Consider the following 23,324-nt stretch of genomic DNA (forward strand, 5'->3'; position numbering starts at 1 on the left):
AGTGACATGTGACTTGCCATCAGGTCACCTTTGCGTCTTGTCCTAAGGCTATGTAGTACATTAACACCAGGGGCCCAGTTGGGATCATCCCCTCTTCTACTGGGGGGTAAAAACTTGGTCAAGACTCTACCCTCTAAAGGAACAACTTTTAGAAAACAAGGCAGTGGAAAAAATGGCCCAGGTGTCTTTGAAAAGGGTTTAGGCAGAAACCCTTCTGTCCTGTGTGCGGGGCCTGGTTTGATCCTTGCCATGGGGCCCTTACTTCTCTATGTACGCCACTGATTAGCACTTTATAAGCACCTCTCCCCAAAGGTACTAACCAGAGGAAGAAATATGGTAAGAATTTGGCTTGTATATATTTACATAGAGCAGCATCCGTCCATGCCATAGCCCCTTTGGCCTCTCAGCAATTCAACGTTCTTTGAGCAAGACCTAATCTAAAGGGAATTTGTCCTGGTTACACGCTCCATTCAAAACTTTTGATTCTTTAAAGGGGTTTTCCCTTTAAAGAATCAAAAGTTTATATTGATTGCCCATCATCTGGACAGGTCATCAATATCTGATCGGCAGGGGTGCGGGGTGTCAGATATTGATGGCCTATCCTGATTTGCAGTAGCTCAGGTGCCATAAGTCAGGGCCAGAACTACACAGCTCGGTCCATTGTGTAGGGATAGAGATGGTAAGTGTATCTCTGCTCCCACTGAAATGAACGCAGTAACCAGATCCATACACTACACAATGGACGATGCTGTGTCATTCTGAGTGCTGGAGCTACCACAGGGCATCTGAACAGCGGGGCTGTGGGGTGTCGGACCCTGCTGATCTGATAGGATATGCTATCAATATACTGTAAAATTAGTAGACAACCCCTTATAAGAGGTTGTCAGTGAGTAGAAAAAAAAAAAGAGCTGGCTATTTTTCCAGTAACAGCGCCACTCTTGTCCACTGGCAGTGTCTGGTATTTCAGGTCAGACTCCTTCTGCTTGAATTTGGCTGAGCAGCAATACCAGACGGACCATGGCCGACTGTGGTCCCGTTTCTGGAAATATAGTCGGCTGTTTTTTGTTTCCTGGCTCATCTGTCAACATTGCTTAAAGCTGTGAATGTCTCAGCAGGACGTTCTTACCCTTGAGTGTCCGAGCTTGTTATCATTTTCATCCGTGACTGCAATACCATTAAGAATTTCTCTAGATAAAAACACACAAATTCATCAGCTAATCAAACACATATCTCAAAAAATATAATAAAAAACCTAAATAAGCTAAATAGCTAACTTTGATGGAGAGACAAGCAATATCTACATTTATCGACTTGGTCATTATCAATGTTCTCCTTAAAGGGGTATTCCGGTTTTGCAATTTTCAGCATCAACTGACAGGAAACAACACATGTTATCACTTACTAATACAGATTATTTATCTCATATGCCATTTTCCCCGCATATCATCGTGGTCACATGACATTTTCCGCCAATGACATCACGTCTACATCTGAAGCATGGCAAGGTTTGTAAGGCTCTGTCCTGTAGACACAACATTATCAGTGACCTTGCCTCTCAGGGCAGTGTTCTGCTCATTCTTCTGGAACCTGCCCTGTAGACGTGAAGTCAGCAATGACGCTGTGTCTTAGGGCAGGGTCTTTCCACCAGGGCTTCAAGCAGGCTTGGATCTGTGACATTAGAGCTGGCAGGGGAAGGAGAGGCAGAGACCTGATGGTACAGACAGTCCCCGTGAGTCTTGTGTCGGGCTGTAAACACAGGGTGCGGGTCACAGATCGCATTTTGCTGGAGGAGTCAAAATGCACTCAGAACGTCGTAGTAAGGTAGAATGCTAGTTGTTTTTTTGTGTAACCGGAAAACCCCTTTATCAATGATAATTGATGTAACGGTGTTGAACAGATTTTTCTTCTTTTTTTCACATGTTCACCTTTGCAACCTTTTTTTTTATTTCTCTAATGAGATGCAATTATAAATATCCTACCATTTTGTGTATACAGCTCCTCTACAGACCTATGCGTTTCTATGTTTACAGACTGCATACAAACCTGTGTGATCCTGCAGTAATGTGTGAACATATGCACATTAAAGATGGCTGAATTCACCAATATCGGCCAAAGATCTTATGTGTATGAGGGCCTACCAACTGGCCTCCAATGATGGATATTGACTGCTGTCTCTTGGTTAAGCCACCAGCATCAGTTTTGAGGTTCGCACGGTCACAGTCGGCCAAACCAGAAATGCACTGACTATGTAATGTGTATATTGCCTTCTGAGCCCAGGTGGCAGACGTCAGGCAATATAAGGATCGGGCGGTTGGATTTCAACTTGCCCGATTCTTCTGTTCTCTACAATTATTATTAAAGGCAATGTACACATTTGGGGAAAATTTTTTTTTTAAGATTCCAAGATGCTGTTTGATCAATAATGTTCTCTAACAAACCTCTGAGGCCTTCACAGAACAGCTGTAGTTATATGGATTTACTAATTGGGTCATTTCTGTAGGCAATTGGTCACACTGGATTTTATTTAGGGGTATCAGAGTACAGGGAGCTGAATACAAATGCATGCCACACTTTAGATTTTTATTTATTAAAATTTTTGAAAACCATGTATCATTTTATTTTCACTTCACACATACTTTCTATTTTGTGTTGGTCTATCACATAAAATCCCCAAAAAATACATTTCAGTTTGTGGTTGTAACGTGAAAAAATTGGGAAAGTTCAAGGTTACTAGTTGTAATTGGCTGAACAAGTGAAGGAAGATATAGCTTTGGCATAAACTTACTGTTGTCTCATCATAGGAATGTTCACACAATTGGCAGCAGCGACAGCAGCAAAAGGAACCCAACGGGCAACCAACGGTGGCGCTTTCTGAAACAACAACAGTGAATCCAAGGGCCTTAAGCATTGGGTCTAGTAATGATAATACTGTAATATATTGTCATTATATTTTTCAGTTATTTACTTGCAATAAAACACTCCTACAGCTCACTACCACCATAAAAAAGTTGCTGTTGACAGATCCTCTCTTCTTATTAGGTGTCTCTATGTTGTCCTGTTGGGAATAGGCTATGGCTCTGATTGCCAGGTGAGTGGCATATAACAGCGCTTAAATGTGATTTGAGCTGAACCAATTTTTTTTTTTTTACTAGGAAAGGCACAGTACATCTTTTAAAGACTGTCACAGCACATTTCAAGCGACTGAATTGTGCTTTTAGTACGCTCCTCTGGCTATCAGAGAGGAACGAAACCTGAGAGAAGAGAATGGAAGTGAGAACCGAAGCAAACGTATACTATCATGTAATCCACTTTCCCAAGCGAACTTTGCTACCCTAGAAGACAACGCCGAAGATCAGCAAATGAGGAGGATTCATACAACCTGTATAGAGGTCGCTTTTGAAACTATTGTGTGTTAGGGTCCATTCACACATCCGTGTGTGTTTTGCGGATCCACAAAACACGGACAGCGGCAATGTGCGTTCCGCATTTTGCGGACCGCACATTGCCATCACAAAGAGAATATGCCTATTCTTGTCCGCTATTTTTTTCAGGATCGGAATTGCGGACCCGGAAGCGCGGGTCCGCAATTCCAGGTTGGGGCCGTACATCGTGCGGCCCCATAGAAATGGATGGATCCGCAATTCCGTTCCGCAAAATGCGTAATGGAATTGCGGATGTGTGAATGGAGCCTTACTCAAATGTAAAAGGGGTTCTCCATCATTTAAAAATTGATGACCTATCACTAGTATAGCCCATACATATCAGATCGTTGGAGGTCCCAACACTGCAAAACCCCCCCCAATCAGCTGTTCGGGAGTAGCTCCGTCGACAGGATTATTCATTATGTATGTGGATGGATCTGATTACTGCAGCTCATTGAAGTGACTGGAAGCAGCGCTGCAGTAACAGTGGATGGAGCGGTGTAGTTTCTGCACCAAAGCTACTCTCAAACAGCTCTATGGTTGGAGTATGTGGTGTTGGACCCCTGCCGATATAATATATATGACCTATTCCAGGGATAGTTCATCAATTGTAAAATTTTGGGAAACCCCTTTAAGTTATCTTTTTAGCGTCCCTATACAGTATACAGTAGGTTACTTGGTTATGCATTCAGGGTCTTGTTAATATGCTACCTACACAAAAATGTCTGGTCTGGTTAAATTTTAGTGAATGCGAAATGTATGTAAGTAAGCAAAACCTAACCTGAGGATAAACAGTGTACATAGATTAAAAGAGGGAGCCACATAACAGCACTGGCGACTACCACATACTTCATACCAAGACATTAAAGCCTGACGTCTTAGAAAAAAAGAAGAACTGAAGAAGAGGAGTCTGTGAAGGTTTACACTGGCCATAGGGACAGGCCTGAGCTGTAGCCCCCATATCCATAGAGCTCAAAGCAGCTGCAGAGGCTACTATGTATATTTTTGGGAGAAACCCTTCCCTTTCCAAGGGTCTCCTGCTTCCTGGGTTCACTACTGTTCATCATCAGCTCAAACTGTCCCTCATCGTTGGTTGTAATTTCTTTTGTTTTGCATTGCAACCAGTATAGAGGTGGCCATTCACCCTAGTAGCTGTAAGCTAACAGCCATTCCTCCTACCTAGACCCCACACATGCTTGCTTGGCCCATCATGCATGTTTTCTGAATGGGGAGAGGACAGTGAACCAACATTATCTGTTGTGGAGAATCGGGACACCCTCAAATATATCAGATAGTCAATGTTTTGGACAATATAAGTCTAATGTGTATGGTCATCTTTAGTTGATGGAAGTCCCCTAGATAGGTGTACCCAGAGGCAATTGTCCCTTTTATCCAAGCTCTAATCTTGCCATGATTACACCCGGCAGGTATATTTGAGCTTCTCAAAATCTTCATCATAACCGATAAACACTACAGACACAAGTATAGTTAGCATTACACTTGTAGATAATTAGCAGAAGGCAATGGTGAGCACGAACCTGCACTGGTCTTAATGTAACTGTATACAGATAGCTCATGAAAGCTGTTTCTGTAGGGCCAACTAGTGGAGGTAATATCCTTTAGTCAATATCTGGCCCTGCAGCATGACTAAGGATATCAGCCCCGCCAAAAGTCCTTTCCAAAATGAAAGGGAGACTATCTGCAGGCAGTTGATTCAGAGTTTGTGCTCTTTATCAGTACAGAGCAGGGTGCTTGGTTGGCTTGATGTACGTCTCCAGGTCTTAAGGGGTCACTGTTTCTCCTCGCTCTGGCGGGTACATCAAGGAGCTGCAGTATCGCCCCCCTTCCACCCGAGAACTATATCCTTTAAGGTGAAAGCACACACATGCTCTTCATGTTCCGTACCTTAGTATACAGGTTAAGTCCAACTGCAGTGGCTAGAGCAGTTCCAGTGGCCGTCACGTAGGCAACTCCAATCTGGCTGCAAGTTCAAAACAGAACAATTTCATATAAGATATAATATGCCTTTAACCCCTGGCAAAATTTTTGCAAAAATAGCCGAACACATACACATAAGAATGTCAATTTTGGTCAATTGATTCCATCAAAACTGACTGACAATGAGGTCTATGGGGACAACTTGAGATGTTTCTGGCCGCCTTATCTCACTCACTCTGTAGTGGGCCAAACAGGCTTATTAATGGGGGAGTTATGGCTACTGTGGTGTTAGCTATTAGTTAGCACTGAATTGAGGATATTCAGTCCTGACATTTTTTCTCCTGTAGGATTGCAATGGTAGCATTAAAGTGGTAGGCCACTTTCTGGTTAATGTTGACCAGTGTGTATGTAAAATAACTTTATGGCACTTATTAATATATCCTTTCTGATATTCTGAACCATTTGCTATATTTCATAAGCCATGCCCCCAGGGGCAAACTGGCCATAGGCCCTACAGGGAAATTTGCCGGTGGGCCGCCCGAGCGCTCCTCACGGCCACCAGATGGGGACATAAAGATCTGATGCTCTCAGCCTTAATTAATGCTCGAAGTATTAGCTACTTATGCAGCGGCTGCAGGTGCCCTCCTGAATTCAACTGTATTGCCATCCTCCGAATGGCGATATAGTTGAATACCGCGGCGAGGGTGGGAGGATTATGTGCTGCCGTATGGTATGTGGTTCTGCAGGGGCAATATTTTGTGCTTGTCATGGAACCATGAACCAGACGTACAACAGAGATGAGTGGAAATAAGAAGGCTTTATTGGAAATCAAGCCGTAGCAAAAGTCCAAACGGATGGCTAAACCGAAGCAGGGTCTTGCGTAGACAGAGGTCAGGAACCAGGAGGGTGGTCAGACGAAGCCAGGATCAGGAACCAACGGGGTAGTCAGACGAAGCCAGGATCAGGAACCAACGGGGTAGTCAGACGAAGCCAGGATCAGGAACCAACGGGGTAGTCAGACGAGGCCAGGATCAGGAACCAGAAGCAGCAGCAGTCTTAGAAGCATGTGAACACAGGAGGACCAAGCAAGGAACTGAAGCCACAGACCTTCTATATATATGAGCTAGGCATCCAGCTCCTCCCAGTGGGAAGGAGAAGCCGCAGGGTGGGAGGCTACAAGAAACCCAGAAACCAAGATGGCCGCCAGCACATGTCAAACGAAGGTAAGACCATGACAGTACCTCCACCTCAAGGGCCCCTCCTCCGCGGAGTAAGGAACGGTTTCTGAGGGAAGCGTGCGTGGAAGGCTCGGAGCAAAGCAGGAGCATGGACATCTGCGGAGGGAACCCAGGAACGCTCCTCTGGACCATAACCACGCCAATGGACCAAAAACTGCAACCGACCGCGGACCAGGCGTGAGTCCAGGATATTGCTCACCTCATATTCCTCACGATTGCCCACTTGGACCGGACGGGGCCGAGGAACCGAGGAAGTGAAACGATTACACACCAACGGCTTCAACAGGGAGACATGAAACACGTTGGAGATGTCATGGTCTTACCTTCGTTTGACATGTGCTGGCGGCCATCTTGGTTTCTGGGTTTCTTGTAGCCTCCCACCCTGCGGCTTCTCCTTCCCACTGGGAGGAGCTGGATGCCTAGCTCATATATATAGAAGGTCTGTGGCTTCAGTTCCTTGCTTGGTCCTCCTGTGTTCACATGCTTCTAAGACTGCTGCTGCTTCTGGTTCCTGATCCTGGCCTCGTCTGACTACCCCGTTGGTTCCTGATCCTGGCTTCGTCTGACTACCCCGTTGGTTCCTGATCCTGGCTTCGTCTGACTACCCCGTTGGTTCCTGATCCTGGCTTCGTCTGACTACCCCGTTGGTTCCTGATCCTGGCTTCGTCTGACCACCCTCCTGGTTCCTGACCTCTGTCTACGCAAGACCCTGCTTCGGTTTAGCCATCCGTTTGGACTTTTGCTACGGCTTGATTTCCAATAAAGCCTTCTTATTTCCACTCATCTCTGTTGTACGTCTGGTTCATGGTTCCATGACATTAGGACCAAGCCATGAATTCTGACGGTACAGGGCCATCCTCGCTAACTACGCTGGTTGCCAGACTTGATCAGCAGGATCACCTGTTGGGTCGGTTCGCTGTGGCGTTGCAAACCTTGCTTGAACGCACGGCTCATTTCGCTTCCGTTGCCGATGGGTCGGTTGTCGCTCCTGGGCCCGCTCCTACTGCCGCCCCGGTTGTTGCGCCAGAGTCTACCCCGACACCTGTTGCTGCGCCTGCGGTGTCTCGGGGTATGACCGGTTCTGCCCCCCTTCCACAGCGCTTTGGGGGAGAGCCAACTCAGTGCCGAGGTTTCCTTAACCAGGTGGGCATTTATTTTGAGTTGCTGCCACATGCCTTTCCTACTGAGAGATCAAAGGTGGGCTTCTTGATCTCGCTGCTCTCGGACAAGGCCTTGGCCTGGGCCAGCCCTTTATGGGAGAACAACAATCCGGTGGTTGCCGAGTTTTCCGGTTTTGTTGCTTCTCTTCGGAAGGTATTCGATGTGCCGGCTCGTGCTGCCTCTGCTGCGAAGCTCCTTATGTCCATCAGACAGGGTTCACGATCCGTAGCTGAATACGCCATTGAGTTTCGTACCCTGGCAGCAGAGGTGGGCTGGAATAATGAGGCTCTGGTCGCTGCTTTCTCTCATGGTCTCTCGGATGCCTTGAAGGATGAGGTTGCAGCTAAGGACCTACCAGTGGAGCTCGAGTCCCTTATTTCTTTCCTGATTTTGATTGACACCAGACTCCGGGAGAGACCTTCCTTTAAGGAGAGCCTGCGGAGGTCTCCTAACAGATTGGCGCCTACGTTTGCTGTCCCACCCGTGCCTCCCTCTCCTCCCACGCCTCCTGGGGATGACTTGTCTGGGGGTGAACCCATGCAGCGGGGGTTTGCTCGCCTGTCCGAGGGGGAGAGGGCACTCCGGAGACGCGAGGGCCGATGCATGTACTGTGGTCTCGTGGGCATTTTCGGTTGGCATGTCCGAACCGTCCGTGAGAACGCTCGCACCTGAGGTCCTGTCGGGGGCAGATCTTGGGTGGAGTCTCCTCGTCCCCGGTTTCCCGTGTTGACAAACCACTGATGACGGTTGTCCTCTCCTGGGTCGGGGGCTCGGTGACGACCCAGGCGTTGGTGGACTCTGGTGCTGGTGGTTTGTTCATTGATAGAGTGTTCGTTGCCGCCAATTCCATTCCTCTGCAGCCTCGAGGTTCCCCACTGGCTCTTGAGGCGATAGACGGCAGACCCCTTCTGCCGCCACACGTGACTCATGAGACCCTTCCAGTGGGGATAGCCATTGGTGCCGTTCACAGAGAGTCGGTCTGTCTCCAGGTTATTTCGTCTCCACACTACTCGGTGGTCTTGGGGTACCCCTGGCTCCAGAAGCATAATCCGACTTTCGATTGGAGATCGGTCGAGATCCTCTCGTGGTCACCGCAGTGTGGGGTTAGTTGCATCCATGGGCCTGTCAAGTTGCTGTGTACTTCCTCGGACTCTCTGTTGCCTCCTGAATACGAAGAGTACCGGGATGTATTCGATAAGGTGCGCGCGGTTGCCCTACCTCCGCACCGCCCATACGATTGTGCCATAGAGTTACAATCCGGTGCCGTTCCTCCTCGTGGCAAAGTCTATCCACTGTCGGTAGCGGAGAATGAGGCCATGGAGGAGTACGTGAGGGAGGCGCTTTCACGCGGACACATTCGCAAATCCTCGTCCCCGGCAGGGGCTGGATTTTTCTTTGTGAAAAAGAAGGGCGGTGAGTTGAGGCCTTGCATCGATTACAGGGGTCTCAATCGCATCACGATCAAGAACGCTTACCCGATACCCTTGATTTCCGAGCTGTTCGATCGCCTCAAAGGGGCCACGGTCTTTACCAAACTCGACCTGAGGGCGGCATATAACCTGGTAAGGATCAAGGCGGGCGATGAGTGGAAGACCGCGTTTAACACCAGGACCGGTCATTATGAATCCTTGGTTATGCCCTTTGGGTTGTGCAATGCGCCCGCAGTCTTCCAGGAATTCATCAACGATGTTTTCCGTGACCTGTTGCAGCAGTGTGTGGTGGTCTATTTGGATGACATCTTGGTATATTCTGAATCCATGGAGGCCCACATTATGGATGTCAGACGAGTGTTGCAACGGTTACGAGAGAACAGGCTGTTCGGTAAGCTTGAGAAATGCGAATTTCACCGATCCCAGGTAACCTTCTTAGGTTACATCATTTCCGCTGAGGGGTTCTCCATGGATCCTGAGAAGGTTTCGGCTGTCTTACAGTGGCCCCAGCCCAGTGGTCTCCGTGCCCTGCAGCGCTTTTTGGGCTTCGCCAATTATTATTGGAAGTTCATCAGGGACTTTTCCATGCTAGCCAAGCCTCTCACGGATCTGACCAGGAAGGGCAGTAATTTCCAGGTCTGGCCGCTCGAGGCCATCCGAGCTTTTGAGGCTCTAAAGTCCGCCTTTGTGTCGGCTCCGATTCTGTCGCATCCCAACCCTGGGTTGCCCTTTGTCCTCGAGGTGGACGCGTCTGAGACGGGAGTAGGCGCCCTTCTGTCTCAGCGTAGAACACCAGAGGGTCCTCTGCTTCCCTGTGGGTTTTACTCCCGGAAACTGTCTTCCGCGGAGTGCAACTATCAGATTGGTGACAGGGAGTTATTGGCCATCGTGCAGGCCCTTAAAGAATGGAGGCACTTGCTCGAGGGCTCGGTGGTTCCGGTTCTCATCCTGACGGACCACAAGAATCTGACCTACCTTTCTGAGGCCAAGAGATTGACACCACGTCAGGCCAGATGGGCTCTGTTCTTGTCACGTTTTAATTACGTGGTCTCCTACCTACCCGGTTCCAAGAACATCAGAGCGGATGCCTTATCACGGCAGTACTCCGAGCTGTCCGGGGAGGAGTCGATTCCGACTTCGGTCATACCTCCGAATCAGATCCTGGCCGCCATTCGCACCAGCCTGACCTCTCCCCTGGGTGAGCAGATTTTGGCGGCTCAATCTGGTGCTCCCTCTGGGAGACCCAACGGCAGGTGTTTTGTGCCTGAGGAGTTGCGCACTCGGTTGTTGCGGACCTACCATAACTCCAAGGCCGCGGGGCATCCTGGAAAGAACCAGCTGTCCTGGGCTGTTTCACGTCTGTTCTGGTGGCCTTCTCTACGTTCCGACATCGCCGCATATGTAGCGGCATGCTCCGTTTGTGCCCAGAGTAAGTCCCCTCGGCACCTTCCGTTGGGCCTTTTGCAACCCATAGCCACCGGGGAGCGCCCATGGTCACACCTGGGGATAGATTTCATTGTGGACCTCCCTGCATCCCGAGGCCATACGGTCATTCTCATGATTGTGGACCGGTTTTCCAAAATGTGCCACTGTGTTCCTCTCAAGAAGTTACCCTCTGCACAAGAGTTGGCCACGATTTTCGCCAGGGAGGTCTTCCGGTTGCACGGTTTGCCCAAGGAGATTGTGTCGGATCGGGGGAGTCAGTTTGTGTCCAGGTTCTGGCGCGCCTTTTGCTCCCAGTTGGGGGTTCATCTCTCTTTCTTTCTCCTTGGCCTACCACCCTCAGTCCAATGGGGCCGCAGAACGATCTAATCAGGCCTTGGAGCAATTCCTTCGTTGCTATGTCTCCGATCACCAAGACAATTGGGTTGACCTCCTGCCTTGGGCTGAGTTTGCCAGGAACACGGCGGTGAACTCTTCCTCTGGGACGTCTCCCTTCATGGCCAATTATGGGTTCCAACCTGCCGTGTTACCGGAGGTATTCTCTCCCCAGGATACTCCGGCTGTGGAGGATCACCTTTCCGTCCTACGTGCTTCTTGGGTACAGATCCAGAGGTCCCTTGAGGTCTCTGCGCAGCGCCAGAGACTCCAGGCTGATCGCAGACGAGCGTCCGCTCCTTCCTACCAGGTCGGAGACCGTGTATGGTTGTCCACCCGCAACCTCAACCTTCGAGTGCCCACTCCCAAGCTGGCGCCTCGCTTTGTTGGTCCCTTCCGAGTGCTTCGCAGGGTAAACCCGGTAGCCTATGCCCTTGCGCTTCCTCCTGGCATGCGGATCTCCAACGTGTTTCATGTCTCCCTGTTGAAGCCGTTGGTGTGTAATCGTTTCACTTCCTCGGTTCCTCGGCCCCGTCCGGTCCAAGTGGGCAATCATGAGGAATATGAGGTGAGCAATATCCTGGACTCACGCCTGGTCCGCGGTCGGTTGCAGTTTTTGGTCCATTGGCGTGGTTATGGTCCAGAGGAGCGTTCCTGGGTTCCCTCCGCAGATGTCCATGCTCCTGCTTTGCTCCGAGCCTTACTCCGCGGAGGAGGGGCCCTTGAGGGGGAGGTACTGTCATGGTCTTACCTTCGTTTGACATGTGCTGGCGGCCATCTTGGTTTCTGGGTTTCTTGTAGCCTCCCACCCTGCGGCTTCTCCTTCCCACTGGGAGGAGCTGGATGCCTAGCTCATATATATAGAAGGTCTGTGGCTTCAGTTCCTTGCTTGGTCCTCCTGTGTTCACATGCTTCTAAGACTGCTGCTGCTTCTGGTTCCTGATCCTGGCCTCGTCTGACTACCCCGTTGGTTCCTGATCCTGGCTTCGTCTGACTACCCCGTTGGTTCCTGATCCTGGCTTCGTCTGACTACCCCGTTGGTTCCTGATCCTGGCTTCGTCTGACTACCCCGTTGGTTCCTGATCCTGGCTTCGTCTGACCACCCTCCTGGTTCCTGACCTCTGTCTACGCAAGATCCTGCTTCGGTTTAGCCATCCGTTTGGACTTTTGCTACGGCTTGATTTCCAATAAAGCCTTCTTATTTCCACTCATCTCTGTTGTACGTCTGGTTCATGGTTCCATGACAGGAGATCCGCATGCCAGGAGGAAGCGCAAGGGCATAGGCTACCGGGTTTACCCTGCGAAGCACTCGGAAGGGACCAACAAAGCGAGGCGCCAGCTTGGGAGTGGGCACTCGAAGGTTGAGGTTGCGGGTGGACAACCATACACGGTCTCCGACCTGGTAGGAAGGAGCGGGCGCTCGTCTGCGATCAGCCTGGAGTCTCTGGCGCTGCGCAGAGACCTCAAGGGACCTCTGGATCTGTACCCAAGAAGCACGTAGGACGGAAAGGTGATCCTCCACAGCCGGAGTATCCTGGGGAGAGAATACCTCCGGTAACACGGCAGGTTGGAACCCATAATTGGCCATGAAGGGAGACGTCCCAGAGGAAGAGTTCACCGCCGTGTTCCTGGCAAACTCAGCCCAAGGCAGGAGGTCAACCCAATTGTCTTGGTGATCGGAGACATAGCAACGAAGGAATTGCTCCAAGGCCTGATTAGATCGTTCTGCGGCCCCATTGGACTGAGGGTGGTAGGCCGAGGAGAAAGAAAGAGAGATGAACCCCCAACTGGGAGCAAAAGGCGCGCCAGAACCTGGACACAAACTGACTCCCCCGATCCGACACAATCTCCTTGGGCAAACCGTGCAACCGGAAGACCTCCCTGGCGAAAATCGTGGCCAACTCTTGTGCAGAGGGTAACTTCTTGAGAGGAACACAGTGGCACATTTTGGAAAACCGGTCCACAATCATGAGAATGACCGTATGGCCTCGGGATGCAGGGAGGTCCACAATGAAATCTATCCCCAGGTGTGACCATGGGCGCTCCCCGGTGGCTATGGGTTGCAAAAGGCCCAACGGAAGGTGCCGAGGGGACTTACTCTGGGCACAAACGGAGCATGCCGCTACATATGCGGCGATGTCGGAACGTAGAGAAGGCCACCAGAACAGACGTGAAACAGCCCAGGACAGCTGGTTCTTTCCAGGATGCCCCGCGGCCTTGGAGTTATGGTAGGTCCGCAACAACCGAGTGCGCAACTCCTCAGGCACAAAACACCTGCCGTTGGGTCTCCCAGAGGGAGCACCAGATTGAGCCGCCAAAATCTGCTCACCCAGGGGAGAGGTCAGGCTGGTGCGAATGGCGGCCAGGATCTGATTCGGAGGTATGACCGAAGTCGGAATCGACTCCTCCCCGGACAGCTCGGAGTACTGCCGTGATAAGGCATCCGCTCTGATGTTCTTGGAACCGGGTAGGTAGGAGACCACGTAATTAAAACGTGACAAGAACAGAGCCCATCTGGCCTGACGTGGTGTCAATCTCTTGGCCTCAGAAAGGTAGGTCAGATTCTTGTGGTCCGTCAGGATGAGAACCGGAACCACCGAGCCCTCGAGCAAGTGCCTCCATTCTTTAAGGGCCTGCACGATGGCCAATAACTCCCTGTCACCAATCTGATAGTTGCACTCCGCGGAAGACAGTTTCCGGGAGTAAAACCCACAGGGAAGCAGAGGACCCTCTGGTGTTCTACGCTGAGACAGAAGGGCGCCTACTCCCGTCTCAGACGCGTCCACCTCGAGGACAAAGGGCAACCCAGGGTTGGGATGCGACAGAATCGGAGCCGACACAAAGGCGGACTTTAGAGCCTCAAAAGCTCGGATGGCCTCGAGCGGCCAGACCTGGAAATTACTGCCCTTCCTGGTCAGATCCGTGAGAGGCTTGGCTAGCATGGAAAAGTCCCTGATGAACTTCCGATAATAATTGGCGAAGCCCAAAAAGCGCTGCAGGGCACGGAGACCACTGGGCTGGGGCCACTGTAAGACAGCCGAAACCTTCTCAGGATCCATGGAGAACCCCTCAGCGGAAATGATGTAACCTAAGAAGGTTACCTGGGATCGGTGAAATTCGCATTTCTCAAGCTTACCGAACAGCCTGTTCTCTCGTAACCGTTGCAACACTCGTCTGACATCCATAATGTGGGCCTCCATGGATTCAGAATATACCAAGATGTCATCCAAATAGACCACCACACACTGCTGCAACAGGTCACGGAAAACATCGTTGATGAATTCCTGGAAGACTGCGGGCGCATTGCACAACCCAAAGGGCATAACCAAGGATTCATAATGACCGGTCCTGGTGTTAAACGCGGTCTTCCACTCATCGCCCGCCTTGATCCTTACCAGGTTATATGCCGCCCTCAGGTCGAGTTTGGTAAAGACCGTGGCCCCTTTGAGGCGATCGAACAGCTCGGAAATCAAGGGTATCGGGTAAGCGTTCTTGATCGTGATGCGATTGAGACCCCTGTAATCGATGCAAGGCCTCAACTCACCGCCCTTCTTTTTCACAAAGAAAAATCCAGCCCCTGCCGGGGACGAGGATTTGCGAATGTGTCCGCGTGAAAGCGCCTCCCTCACGTACTCCTCCATGGCCTCATTCTCCGCTACCGACAGTGGATAGACTTTGCCACGAGGAGGAACGGCACCGGATTGTAACTCTATGGCACAATCGTATGGGCGGTGCGGAGGTAGGGCAACCTCGCGCACCTTATCGAATACATCCCGGTACTCTTCGTATTCAGGAGGCAACAGAGAGTCCGAGGAAGTACACAGCAACTTGACAGGCCCATGGATGCAACTAACCCCACACTGCGGTGACCACGAGAGGATCTCGACCGATCTCCAATCGAAAGTCGGATTATGCTTCTGGAGCCAGGGGTACCCCAAGACCACCGAGTAGTGTGGAGACGAAATAACCTGGAGACAGACCGACTCTCTGTGAACGGCACCAATGGCTATCCCCACTGGAAGGGTCTCATGAGTCACGTGTGGCGGCAGAAGGGGTCTGCCGTCTATCGCCTCAAGAGCCAGTGGGGAACCTCGAGGCTGCAGAGGAATGGAATTGGCGGCAACGAACACTCTATCAATGAACAAACCACCAGCACCAGAGTCCACCAACGCCTGGGTCGTCACCGAGCCCCCGACCCAGGAGAGGACAACCGTGATCAGTGGTTTGTCAACACGGGAAACCGGGGACGAGGAGACTCCACCCAAGATCTGCCCCCGACAGGACCTCAGGTGCGAGCGTTCTCACGGACGGTTCGGACATGCCAACCGAAAATGCCCACCGAGACCACAGTACATGCATCGGCCCTCGCGTCTCCGGAGTGCCCTCTCCCCCTCGGACAGGCGAGCAAACCCCCGCTGCATGGGTTCACCCCCAGACAAGTCATCCCCAGGAGGCGTGGGAGGAGAGGGAGGCACGGGTGGGACAGCAAACGTAGGCGCCAATCTGTTAGGAGACCTCCGCAGGCTCTCCTTAAAGGAAGGTCTCTCCCTGAGTCTGGTGTCAATCAAAATCAGGAAAGAAATAAGGGACTCGAGCTCCACTGGTAGGTCCTTAGCTGCAACCTCATCCTTCAAGGCATCCGAGAGACCATGAGAGAAAGCAGCGACCAGAGCCTCATTATTCCAGCCCACCTCTGCTGCCAGGGTACGAAACTCAATGGCGTATTCAGCTACGGATCGTGAACCCTGTCTGATGGACATAAGGAGCTTCGCAGCAGAGGCAGCACGAGCCGGCACATCGAATACCTTCCGAAGAGAAGCAACAAAACCGGAAAACTCGGCAACCACCGGATTGTTGTTCTCCCATAAAGGGCTGGCCCAGGCCAAGGCCTTGTCCGAGAGCAGCGAGATCAAGAAGCCCACCTTTGATCTCTCAGTAGGAAAGGCATGTGGCAGCAACTCGAAATAAATGCCCACCTGGTTAAGGAAACCTCGGCACTGAGTTGGCTCTCCCCCAAAGCGCTGTGGAAGGGGAGCAGAACCGGTCATACCCCGAGACACCGCAGGCGCAGCAACAGGTGTCGGGGTAGACTCTGGCGCAACAACCGGGGCGGCAGTAGGAGCGGGCCCAGGAGCGACAACCGACCCATCGGCAACGGAAGCGAAATGAGCCGTGCGTTCAAGCAGGGTTTGCAACGCCACAGCGAACTGACCCAACAGGTGATCCTGCTGATCAAGTCTGGCAACCAGCGTAGGTAGCGAGGATGGCCCTGTACCGTCAGAATTCATGGCTTGGTCCTAATGTCATGGAACCATGAACCAGACGTACAACAGAGATGAGTGGAAATAAGAAGGCTTTATTGGAAATCAAGCCGTAGCAAAAGTCCAAACGGATGGCTAAACCGAAGCAGGGTCTTGCGTAGACAGAGGTCAGGAACCAGGAGGGTGGTCAGACGAAGCCAGGATCAGGAACCAACGGGGTAGTCAGACGAAGCCAGGATCAGGAACCAACGGGGTAGTCAGACGAAGCCAGGATCAGGAACCAACGGGGTAGTCAGACGAGGCCAGGATCAGGAACCAGAAGCAGCAGCAGTCTTAGAAGCATGTGAACACAGGAGGACCAAGCAAGGAACTGAAGCCACAGACCTTCTATATATATGAGCTAGGCATCCAGCTCCTCCCAGTGGGAAGGAGAAGCCGCAGGGTGGGAGGCTACAAGAAACCCAGAAACCAAGATGGCCGCCAGCACATGTCAAACGAAGGTAAGACCATGACAGTGCTGCATTACAGTATTGCTTCCCTGCCTACTTCTGTTGGCCCTGTCTTCTCTCAATTAAAACCAGCCTACAACATGGGGCCATTTTTTTTTTCCAGGGCCACTTGAAGTTCCCAGTACGCCCCTGCAAATCTGTGCTGTCCGCATGGAGGTCCTGTCCATAAGATGGCCGCTAATGGAGGGTCATGTGACCAGACATCACTCAGTTTCCTCTATTCAAACATACTACACCTGCACTAAACTCTGAACGGTGCATACGGCAGGTGCAGTGCAGATGAATGGAGGAGACATCACATCATGGAGGTGATTTGCTTGGTCACATGACCCACAATCAGCAGCCATTTTATGGACAAGACCTCCACGTGGACAGCACAAAAGACATTGCAAACAAACCTTATGAAACATAGAAAATAGAGTAGAATATCAACAAAGGATATATTAGTAAGAGCCATACAGTAACCATATGGGAGACAGTGGTTGACTGAGACTGTGCCAATGTGTGTAATGACATGTTTGCACAGTCCAAGTAAAAGGGGTGGGTGGACAAACTGGTGACGTCACTCAACCACAGGGGGTGAAAGGTCAGGTGAATATTTTTTTTTATATGCATCAATGTTAGTAATGTTATAGCGAGTCGAGAGTTATGGTCCGAGCAGAAGACTGGACAGCTGGTTGAATCATCTATCTAATAAGGTACCGTATAGCTGTACTCTATGATTTGCTCTTTAATTATGTGAAAATACCTTTGCAGGCTGATATTATGTTAAAAAGATCATTAATCTGTTTATTACTAACATATCATTTTATGGTTTTAATTTATTATTTTCCCAGAGAAATACTGGATGTGGTTTTCCACACTCCCCCACAACTTGTCTTTCCAAGAAACCCAACACCTCTTTCCAAGAAAACACAGATTATGAGATTCTTTACAGAAGCCAAGAAGTTTGGTAAATTGTTTTCTTTCATTCTTATCTGGTTTCTGAAAAAAAGCTGCAAATGCTATAAAATGTTTAAAAAAATACACTGTTCACATCTTTGATCCCCACAGATCCAGAGCAGATGATCCGGCGGTCCCACCGTACTTTGTTTATAAGTAGGCAGCACGTGACCACTGCAGAGGATCAGTGGCCTTAGTGGTCATGTGACGTATTACTGGCATAACCACCCAGCGATGGGAGCCATGATGCCCGCTGAGGCCACTGACCGACTGCAGCAGTTACATACTGGCTGCTAAACTGCATCTAGTCGCGGAAAAATTTGCCCCAACATTTTGGAGAATTTTTGGACTAAAACTAAATCAACTTATAGGTGGCGTAAACTTAGACTAAACAGTCTAAAGATGAGACAGATTTGTCAGTCAGCATCAGTCACTGAAACATCTGGGGCAGATTGGGACTGTCTAAATTTGCACTCTCTTACTTTTAGACATCATTAGTAATCTGTTTCTAATGTTATGTGTCCTTCTTCGGAGTTGTCCTTGCTTCTGTCATCCACAGCATTCACAATTCCTAAAGCAAATTTATGTGGTGTGGAACCCCCATTTGATTGGGCCGTATGAGTGGTGAAATATTTCATGTGGTCCAAATTTACTCCTAATAAACTCCTCAAATAAGACATATTTGCCAGCATGAATACATTGTGAGCGTTAGGCTCCAGGCGCTTCACCATGACCATTTCCCTTCTGTCTCATCAGTTATTGGTAAAGGTACCATGAAACTTGGACAAAATTTTGGTGCACTGACAGAATTCTGGTGCAGGATTTAGGATATGCCAATAAAGATCCCTGTGCCTGTACTATAAACATGTCTAATATTAAAGGGGTGGGGGATGTTGGCAACCAGACCTGCAAAGGGAAGCATACTTCCCGGGCTGGCTCCCGACATCTTTGCAACCTGGCCTCAGCTGCTCCGCTGAGCTGCCTGGACGTAGACTTTCTGTTTGACAGTGCTGGAGCCAATCACTGGCCACAGCGGTGACCTGCTCCCCTTGCATCATGACAAATGGTCATGTGACGCAATGGTAGCAGATCAACGCTGCAGCCAGCAATTGGCCGCAACGGTGCCCAACAGGAAGTTTGCTTCCAAGGAGCCCAACGGAGCAGCCGAGGCCAGGGAGCAAAGGTGCCAGGAGTCAGCGCAGGGAAGCAGGTAAATATACTTCCCTTCGCAGGTCTGCCCAGGAGGGGTGTTTGCCAAATCCTCCCACCCCAAAGGTGCACAACCCCTTTAAGACAGCGATTCATATTCTTCAACAGTGCAAACTTCAACAGTATTAATAAATCTGCCCCATAGTCTTACAGAGGTAAGAAATAAGGTAGAGGAGGACTTACCCAGGAGTGATGGGAGAGGCGGCATTTCGGTTGGTATAGTTTACAAGTGCGTTAAAAGACTGGTTAACCCACTGCCAAAACACTACTGCGGGAACCGTCCTGTTCAAATATACAACAAAGAGTTACAAAAACACATACAGCTAATAGTAAGAAATAGATGCAAATGTTATACAAGGTAAAAACAGATGAGAATGGGATGTTTTACAACATATTGTGAAAATACACATTAAACCTATGCATATAGCCAGGTCTGCCAACCATCAAGTGTGGTCACCAGCGGTGCATACTGTATGCAGCCGACTGCGTAGAATATATAGAAAAGCTCCTTACGAGTTCATTGTCTCGCAGGCCGTCTGTAAAGAAATGTAATAATGTAATAAATTGTAATATATAATGTGAATGTAATAATAAAAATGTAATCAAATGGGTTAAAGGGGTTTTCTGAGTGTTTAATATTGATGGCCTATTCTCAGCAGAGGTCATCAATATCTGATTGGTGGGGGTCTGACTCCTGAAACCCCCGACAATCAGCTGTTTAAGGATACCATGGTGCCCTGCCAGCGGCCTCTTCCTGGGCATGTGATGTCACGGCCTAGGTGCAGCTCAGCCCCATTGAAATGAATGAAGCTGCTTGGTGAGCTTCACACATCTGATCAGCAGGGTTATCAGGAGTTGGACCCTTACCATTCAGATATTGATGACCTATCTTGAGGATACGTCATCAATATTAAAAAGCCCATATTTGTGAACATATTTTGCCTGAAATTCACACTATGGTCAAAGTTATAGAAGGCAATTATCCAATATTTTTGCACTGTGGGTGGAGGAACATTACATGAACACTAGGAACATATAATGTGTGGATATAATGTGTGTGGATGTCACTCAACTCTAATCTACCAGTCCTGACAACTGCAGCCATGTCAGAATAGGCAGCACGATGCCAGTTGTCAGCACTGGCACCCTGCAGCGCCAGCGTTCCGAGTCCATATCCAACCAAAGACAACATATGGTTTCCTCCCATTCTCCATAATGGTAGGATATTTGGCTTTCTACTAAATTGGACCTAGAATGTCTGATAATTTAGACTGTAAGCCCCGTAAGGGAAAGGGGCTGATGTGAATGATGACAAACTGTGTACAATGCTACAGAATATGATAAAGCGCAAAGGCCAAATATGAGGTTCATTATGTATACGTTAATGGAGCAGATTTATGAATCTGTCAGTGTCATGTAAGAAGGTACAAGGAATCATCGTGGAGGATAGGTACGTGTCACCAAGGTTCCTGGCCTCGGTGGAGTAAGAGCCAGTTTTTATGTGTCAGCAGCAGTTGCCGTTTGACATCTGATACTTAGTATGGCTGTATAGCCGGGACGGCTTTTACTGGGAGTAATCAAAGTTCTGGGTGGGCGACTACCATGTTCCAGGCCGGGTTTTGCCAGGCCTAAAAACCAGCCAGCACTGCCAGGTGAGGGGGATTACCTCAATCTGACAGTGGAGCTCAGGAGGTGTGTGTGTGGGAACTGAGGCTTGTGCCGTGCTGGAGGGCTGAGACCCGTCTGAAAGGGAAACGGGCCCCCTAAAAGCCTGCTATGGACTGCTTGAGGCAGAACTGCCAAAAAGGTGATTTTTGTTATGTGGACTTTCCATCGTGTGTGAACTAAGGCCCCTTGCAGACTAGCGTTCCTCCTGCAGCGAGTCCGCAACGCAGCTCCCGGCCTGACCTCCCAGCGCTGCCGGGGGTCACATAGCATTATATTGATTTATGATGCTATGTAACCCTTAGGCCCCTTTCACACGGGCGAGTATTCCGCGCGAGTGCAATGCATGAGTTGAACGCATTGCACCCGCACTGAATCCGGACTCATTCATTTCTATGGGGCTGTGCACACGAGCAGTGATTTTCACGCATCACTTGTGCGTTGTGTGAAAATCGCAGCATGCTCTATATTCTGCGTTTTCCACGCAACGCAGGCCCCACAGAAGTGAATGAGGCCGCGTGAAAATCGCAAGCATCCGCAAGCAAGTGTGGATGTGGTGCAAATTTCACGCATGGTTGCTAGGTGACGATCGGGCTGGGGACCCGATCTGTATTATTTTCCCTTATAACATGGTTATAAGGGAAAATAATAGCATTCTGAATACAGAATGCAAAGTAAAATAGTGATGGAGGGGTTATAAATAAATAAAAATTAACTCACCGAGTCCACTTGATCGCGTCGTTGCGGATCTCTGTCTTCTTCTGTAATGTTGAGGTGCCGGCTAAGGACCTGTGGTGACGTCACATCACATGATCCAATCACATGGTCCCTCACCATGTGATTGGACCATGTGATGAGCACAGTGACATCAAAGGTCCTATTCCTGTGCACAGCAAAGAAGAAGACAGAAGAGATGCCGGCTGCGCGATCAAGTGGATTAAAGTGAGTTAAATATTTTTTTTTTAACCCCTCCAGCCTTATTGTACTATGCATTCTGTATTAAGAATGTTATTATTTTCCCTTAAAACAATGTAAAAGGGAAAATAATACAATCTACAGAACACCTAACCCAAACCAAACATGCCGATTTTTCACACGCGTGTGCAAAACGCATTACAATGTTTTGCACTCGCGCGGAAAAATCGCGCATTTTCCCGCAACGCACCCTCATCTTATCCGGGCAAAAAATATGACGCCCGTGTGAAAGAGCCCTTACAGTTCTGGAATGTATTGGATAACACTGACAGCATTATGCCAGGGTTATCCAATACATTCCAGAACTGTAAGGGTTACATAGCATCATAAATCAATATAATGCTATGTAAATACCGTCAGTGCTGGGAGGTCAGGCCGGGTGCTGCGATGTGGACTCGCTGTGGGAGGAACGCTCGTCTGCAAAGGGCCTAACACCAAGACTGCCAAAGTGATGTTTTGTTTTTGCTTTATGTGTGAATAAACACAGAAGTTTGATTTAAGAACTGGTAATTTGCCTCTGTACTGTGTCCGCACACCCTGTCTACCAGAGCGAATCCCCAGAATTGGTGGAGGATACGGGCAAGAGCAGTGAGGCTGGCGTGAACGCCGATATTTTCGGGTTCTGCATTTTTCCAGTCACGGTTGTATGTGTACATTAAACCAGCTGTATTATAACCAGTGCCCCACGACAAAATGGAGGCTGTTGTGAAGGCCCTTATGGAGGCTAATCTGCAGCAGCGAGAGACAAACCTGCACCAAAGCAAGGCTAATAAGCAGCAGCAGGAGACCAACCAGTTACTGCTACAACATGTGATAGCTTTGCAGACAGCAGGACCAACCCCAAACGTCCACGATGCCCGGAAAGCAGTCCGTGCCGCGATTCCTAAGATGATCTCCGCAGACTACATCGAAACCTACCTGGCGATGTACGAGAAAGTGGCCATCCGGGAGAAGCTACCCCGAGACCAGTGGGCTGAGGTCGTCGCTCTCTCTAGCACTGGATCGGCCAGGTGTCTCCTGGAAATGGTGGACCTGGTGGAGTGCTACGAGGCTATTAAGAATCTTACACGGGGTTCTTTTGTGAGGGGGGCAGTCAAACCCCGTAAATCTCCATCCCAGACCCGGTGACTTGTACTAACCAAACCCACCCTACAAACCTGGCTCCGATAGTCTGCTGGCGGTGTCAGGAGCCTGGCCATTTAAGAGCTGACTGTCCACATCAGGTGGAACCAATGGATACTAACTATGACTACCGTCAGTCGTTATATGCCAGGAGGCTGTGTGCAGCAGGTACCCCAGAAACACTAAACCACTTGTGCCAGGGGGAAGTGGGAGACACTCCAGTGGAGGCTCTGCTGGACTCAGGGAGTCTGGTGTCCCTAGTAAGGGCTCCCCTGGTACGGTCCACGGAGTATACTGCCCGGAAAGTTGGGGTCATGTGCATCCATGGAACTTATAATAGGGAGAGACTTCCCGACACTGTGGCCTGCTACAAGAGTGACTGATACCTATGAGACAGGGGTAACCCCATCATAGTGGCCTGACTCCAGGGGGAGGCCAGAACCCTGGGAACCCAAGGCCGAAGGGCCAGCGGTAGGGGTGACCGCCACGTTGGTGGAAGAGGGGGGGACAACCCCAGTGAATGTAATGGTGGGAGATGTAGAGAACTTGCCGCCGAGGCCTGAGATGTAGAGAACTTGCCGCCGAGGCCTGAGCTGGCCGACCTTAAAGGGGTATTCGCATCTCAGACAATGGG

General features: G+C 49.8%; 1 protein-coding gene across 1 annotated transcript in view; it reads right to left on the reverse strand.

Annotated features, from left to right (window-relative positions):
* SFXN2 (sideroflexin 2) overlaps positions 1-23,324 on the reverse strand; it is a 94,806-nt gene that overhangs the window by 27,597 nt on the left and 43,885 nt on the right. Inside the window, exons 4-7 of the mRNA XM_044297511.1 lie at positions 19,112-19,210; positions 5,328-5,403; positions 2,786-2,871; positions 1,127-1,187 (exon numbers count right to left, since the gene is read on the reverse strand). Coding sequence (XP_044153446.1) covers positions 1,127-1,187; positions 2,786-2,871; positions 5,328-5,403; positions 19,112-19,210 — 322 coding nt within the window. The remainder of the gene's footprint in view (positions 1-1,126; positions 1,188-2,785; positions 2,872-5,327; positions 5,404-19,111; positions 19,211-23,324) is intronic.

The sequence above is a fragment of the Bufo gargarizans genome, chromosome 6 (genome assembly GCF_014858855.1).
Source record: "Bufo gargarizans isolate SCDJY-AF-19 chromosome 6, ASM1485885v1, whole genome shotgun sequence".
Taxonomy (NCBI): domain Eukaryota; kingdom Metazoa; phylum Chordata; class Amphibia; order Anura; family Bufonidae; genus Bufo; species Bufo gargarizans.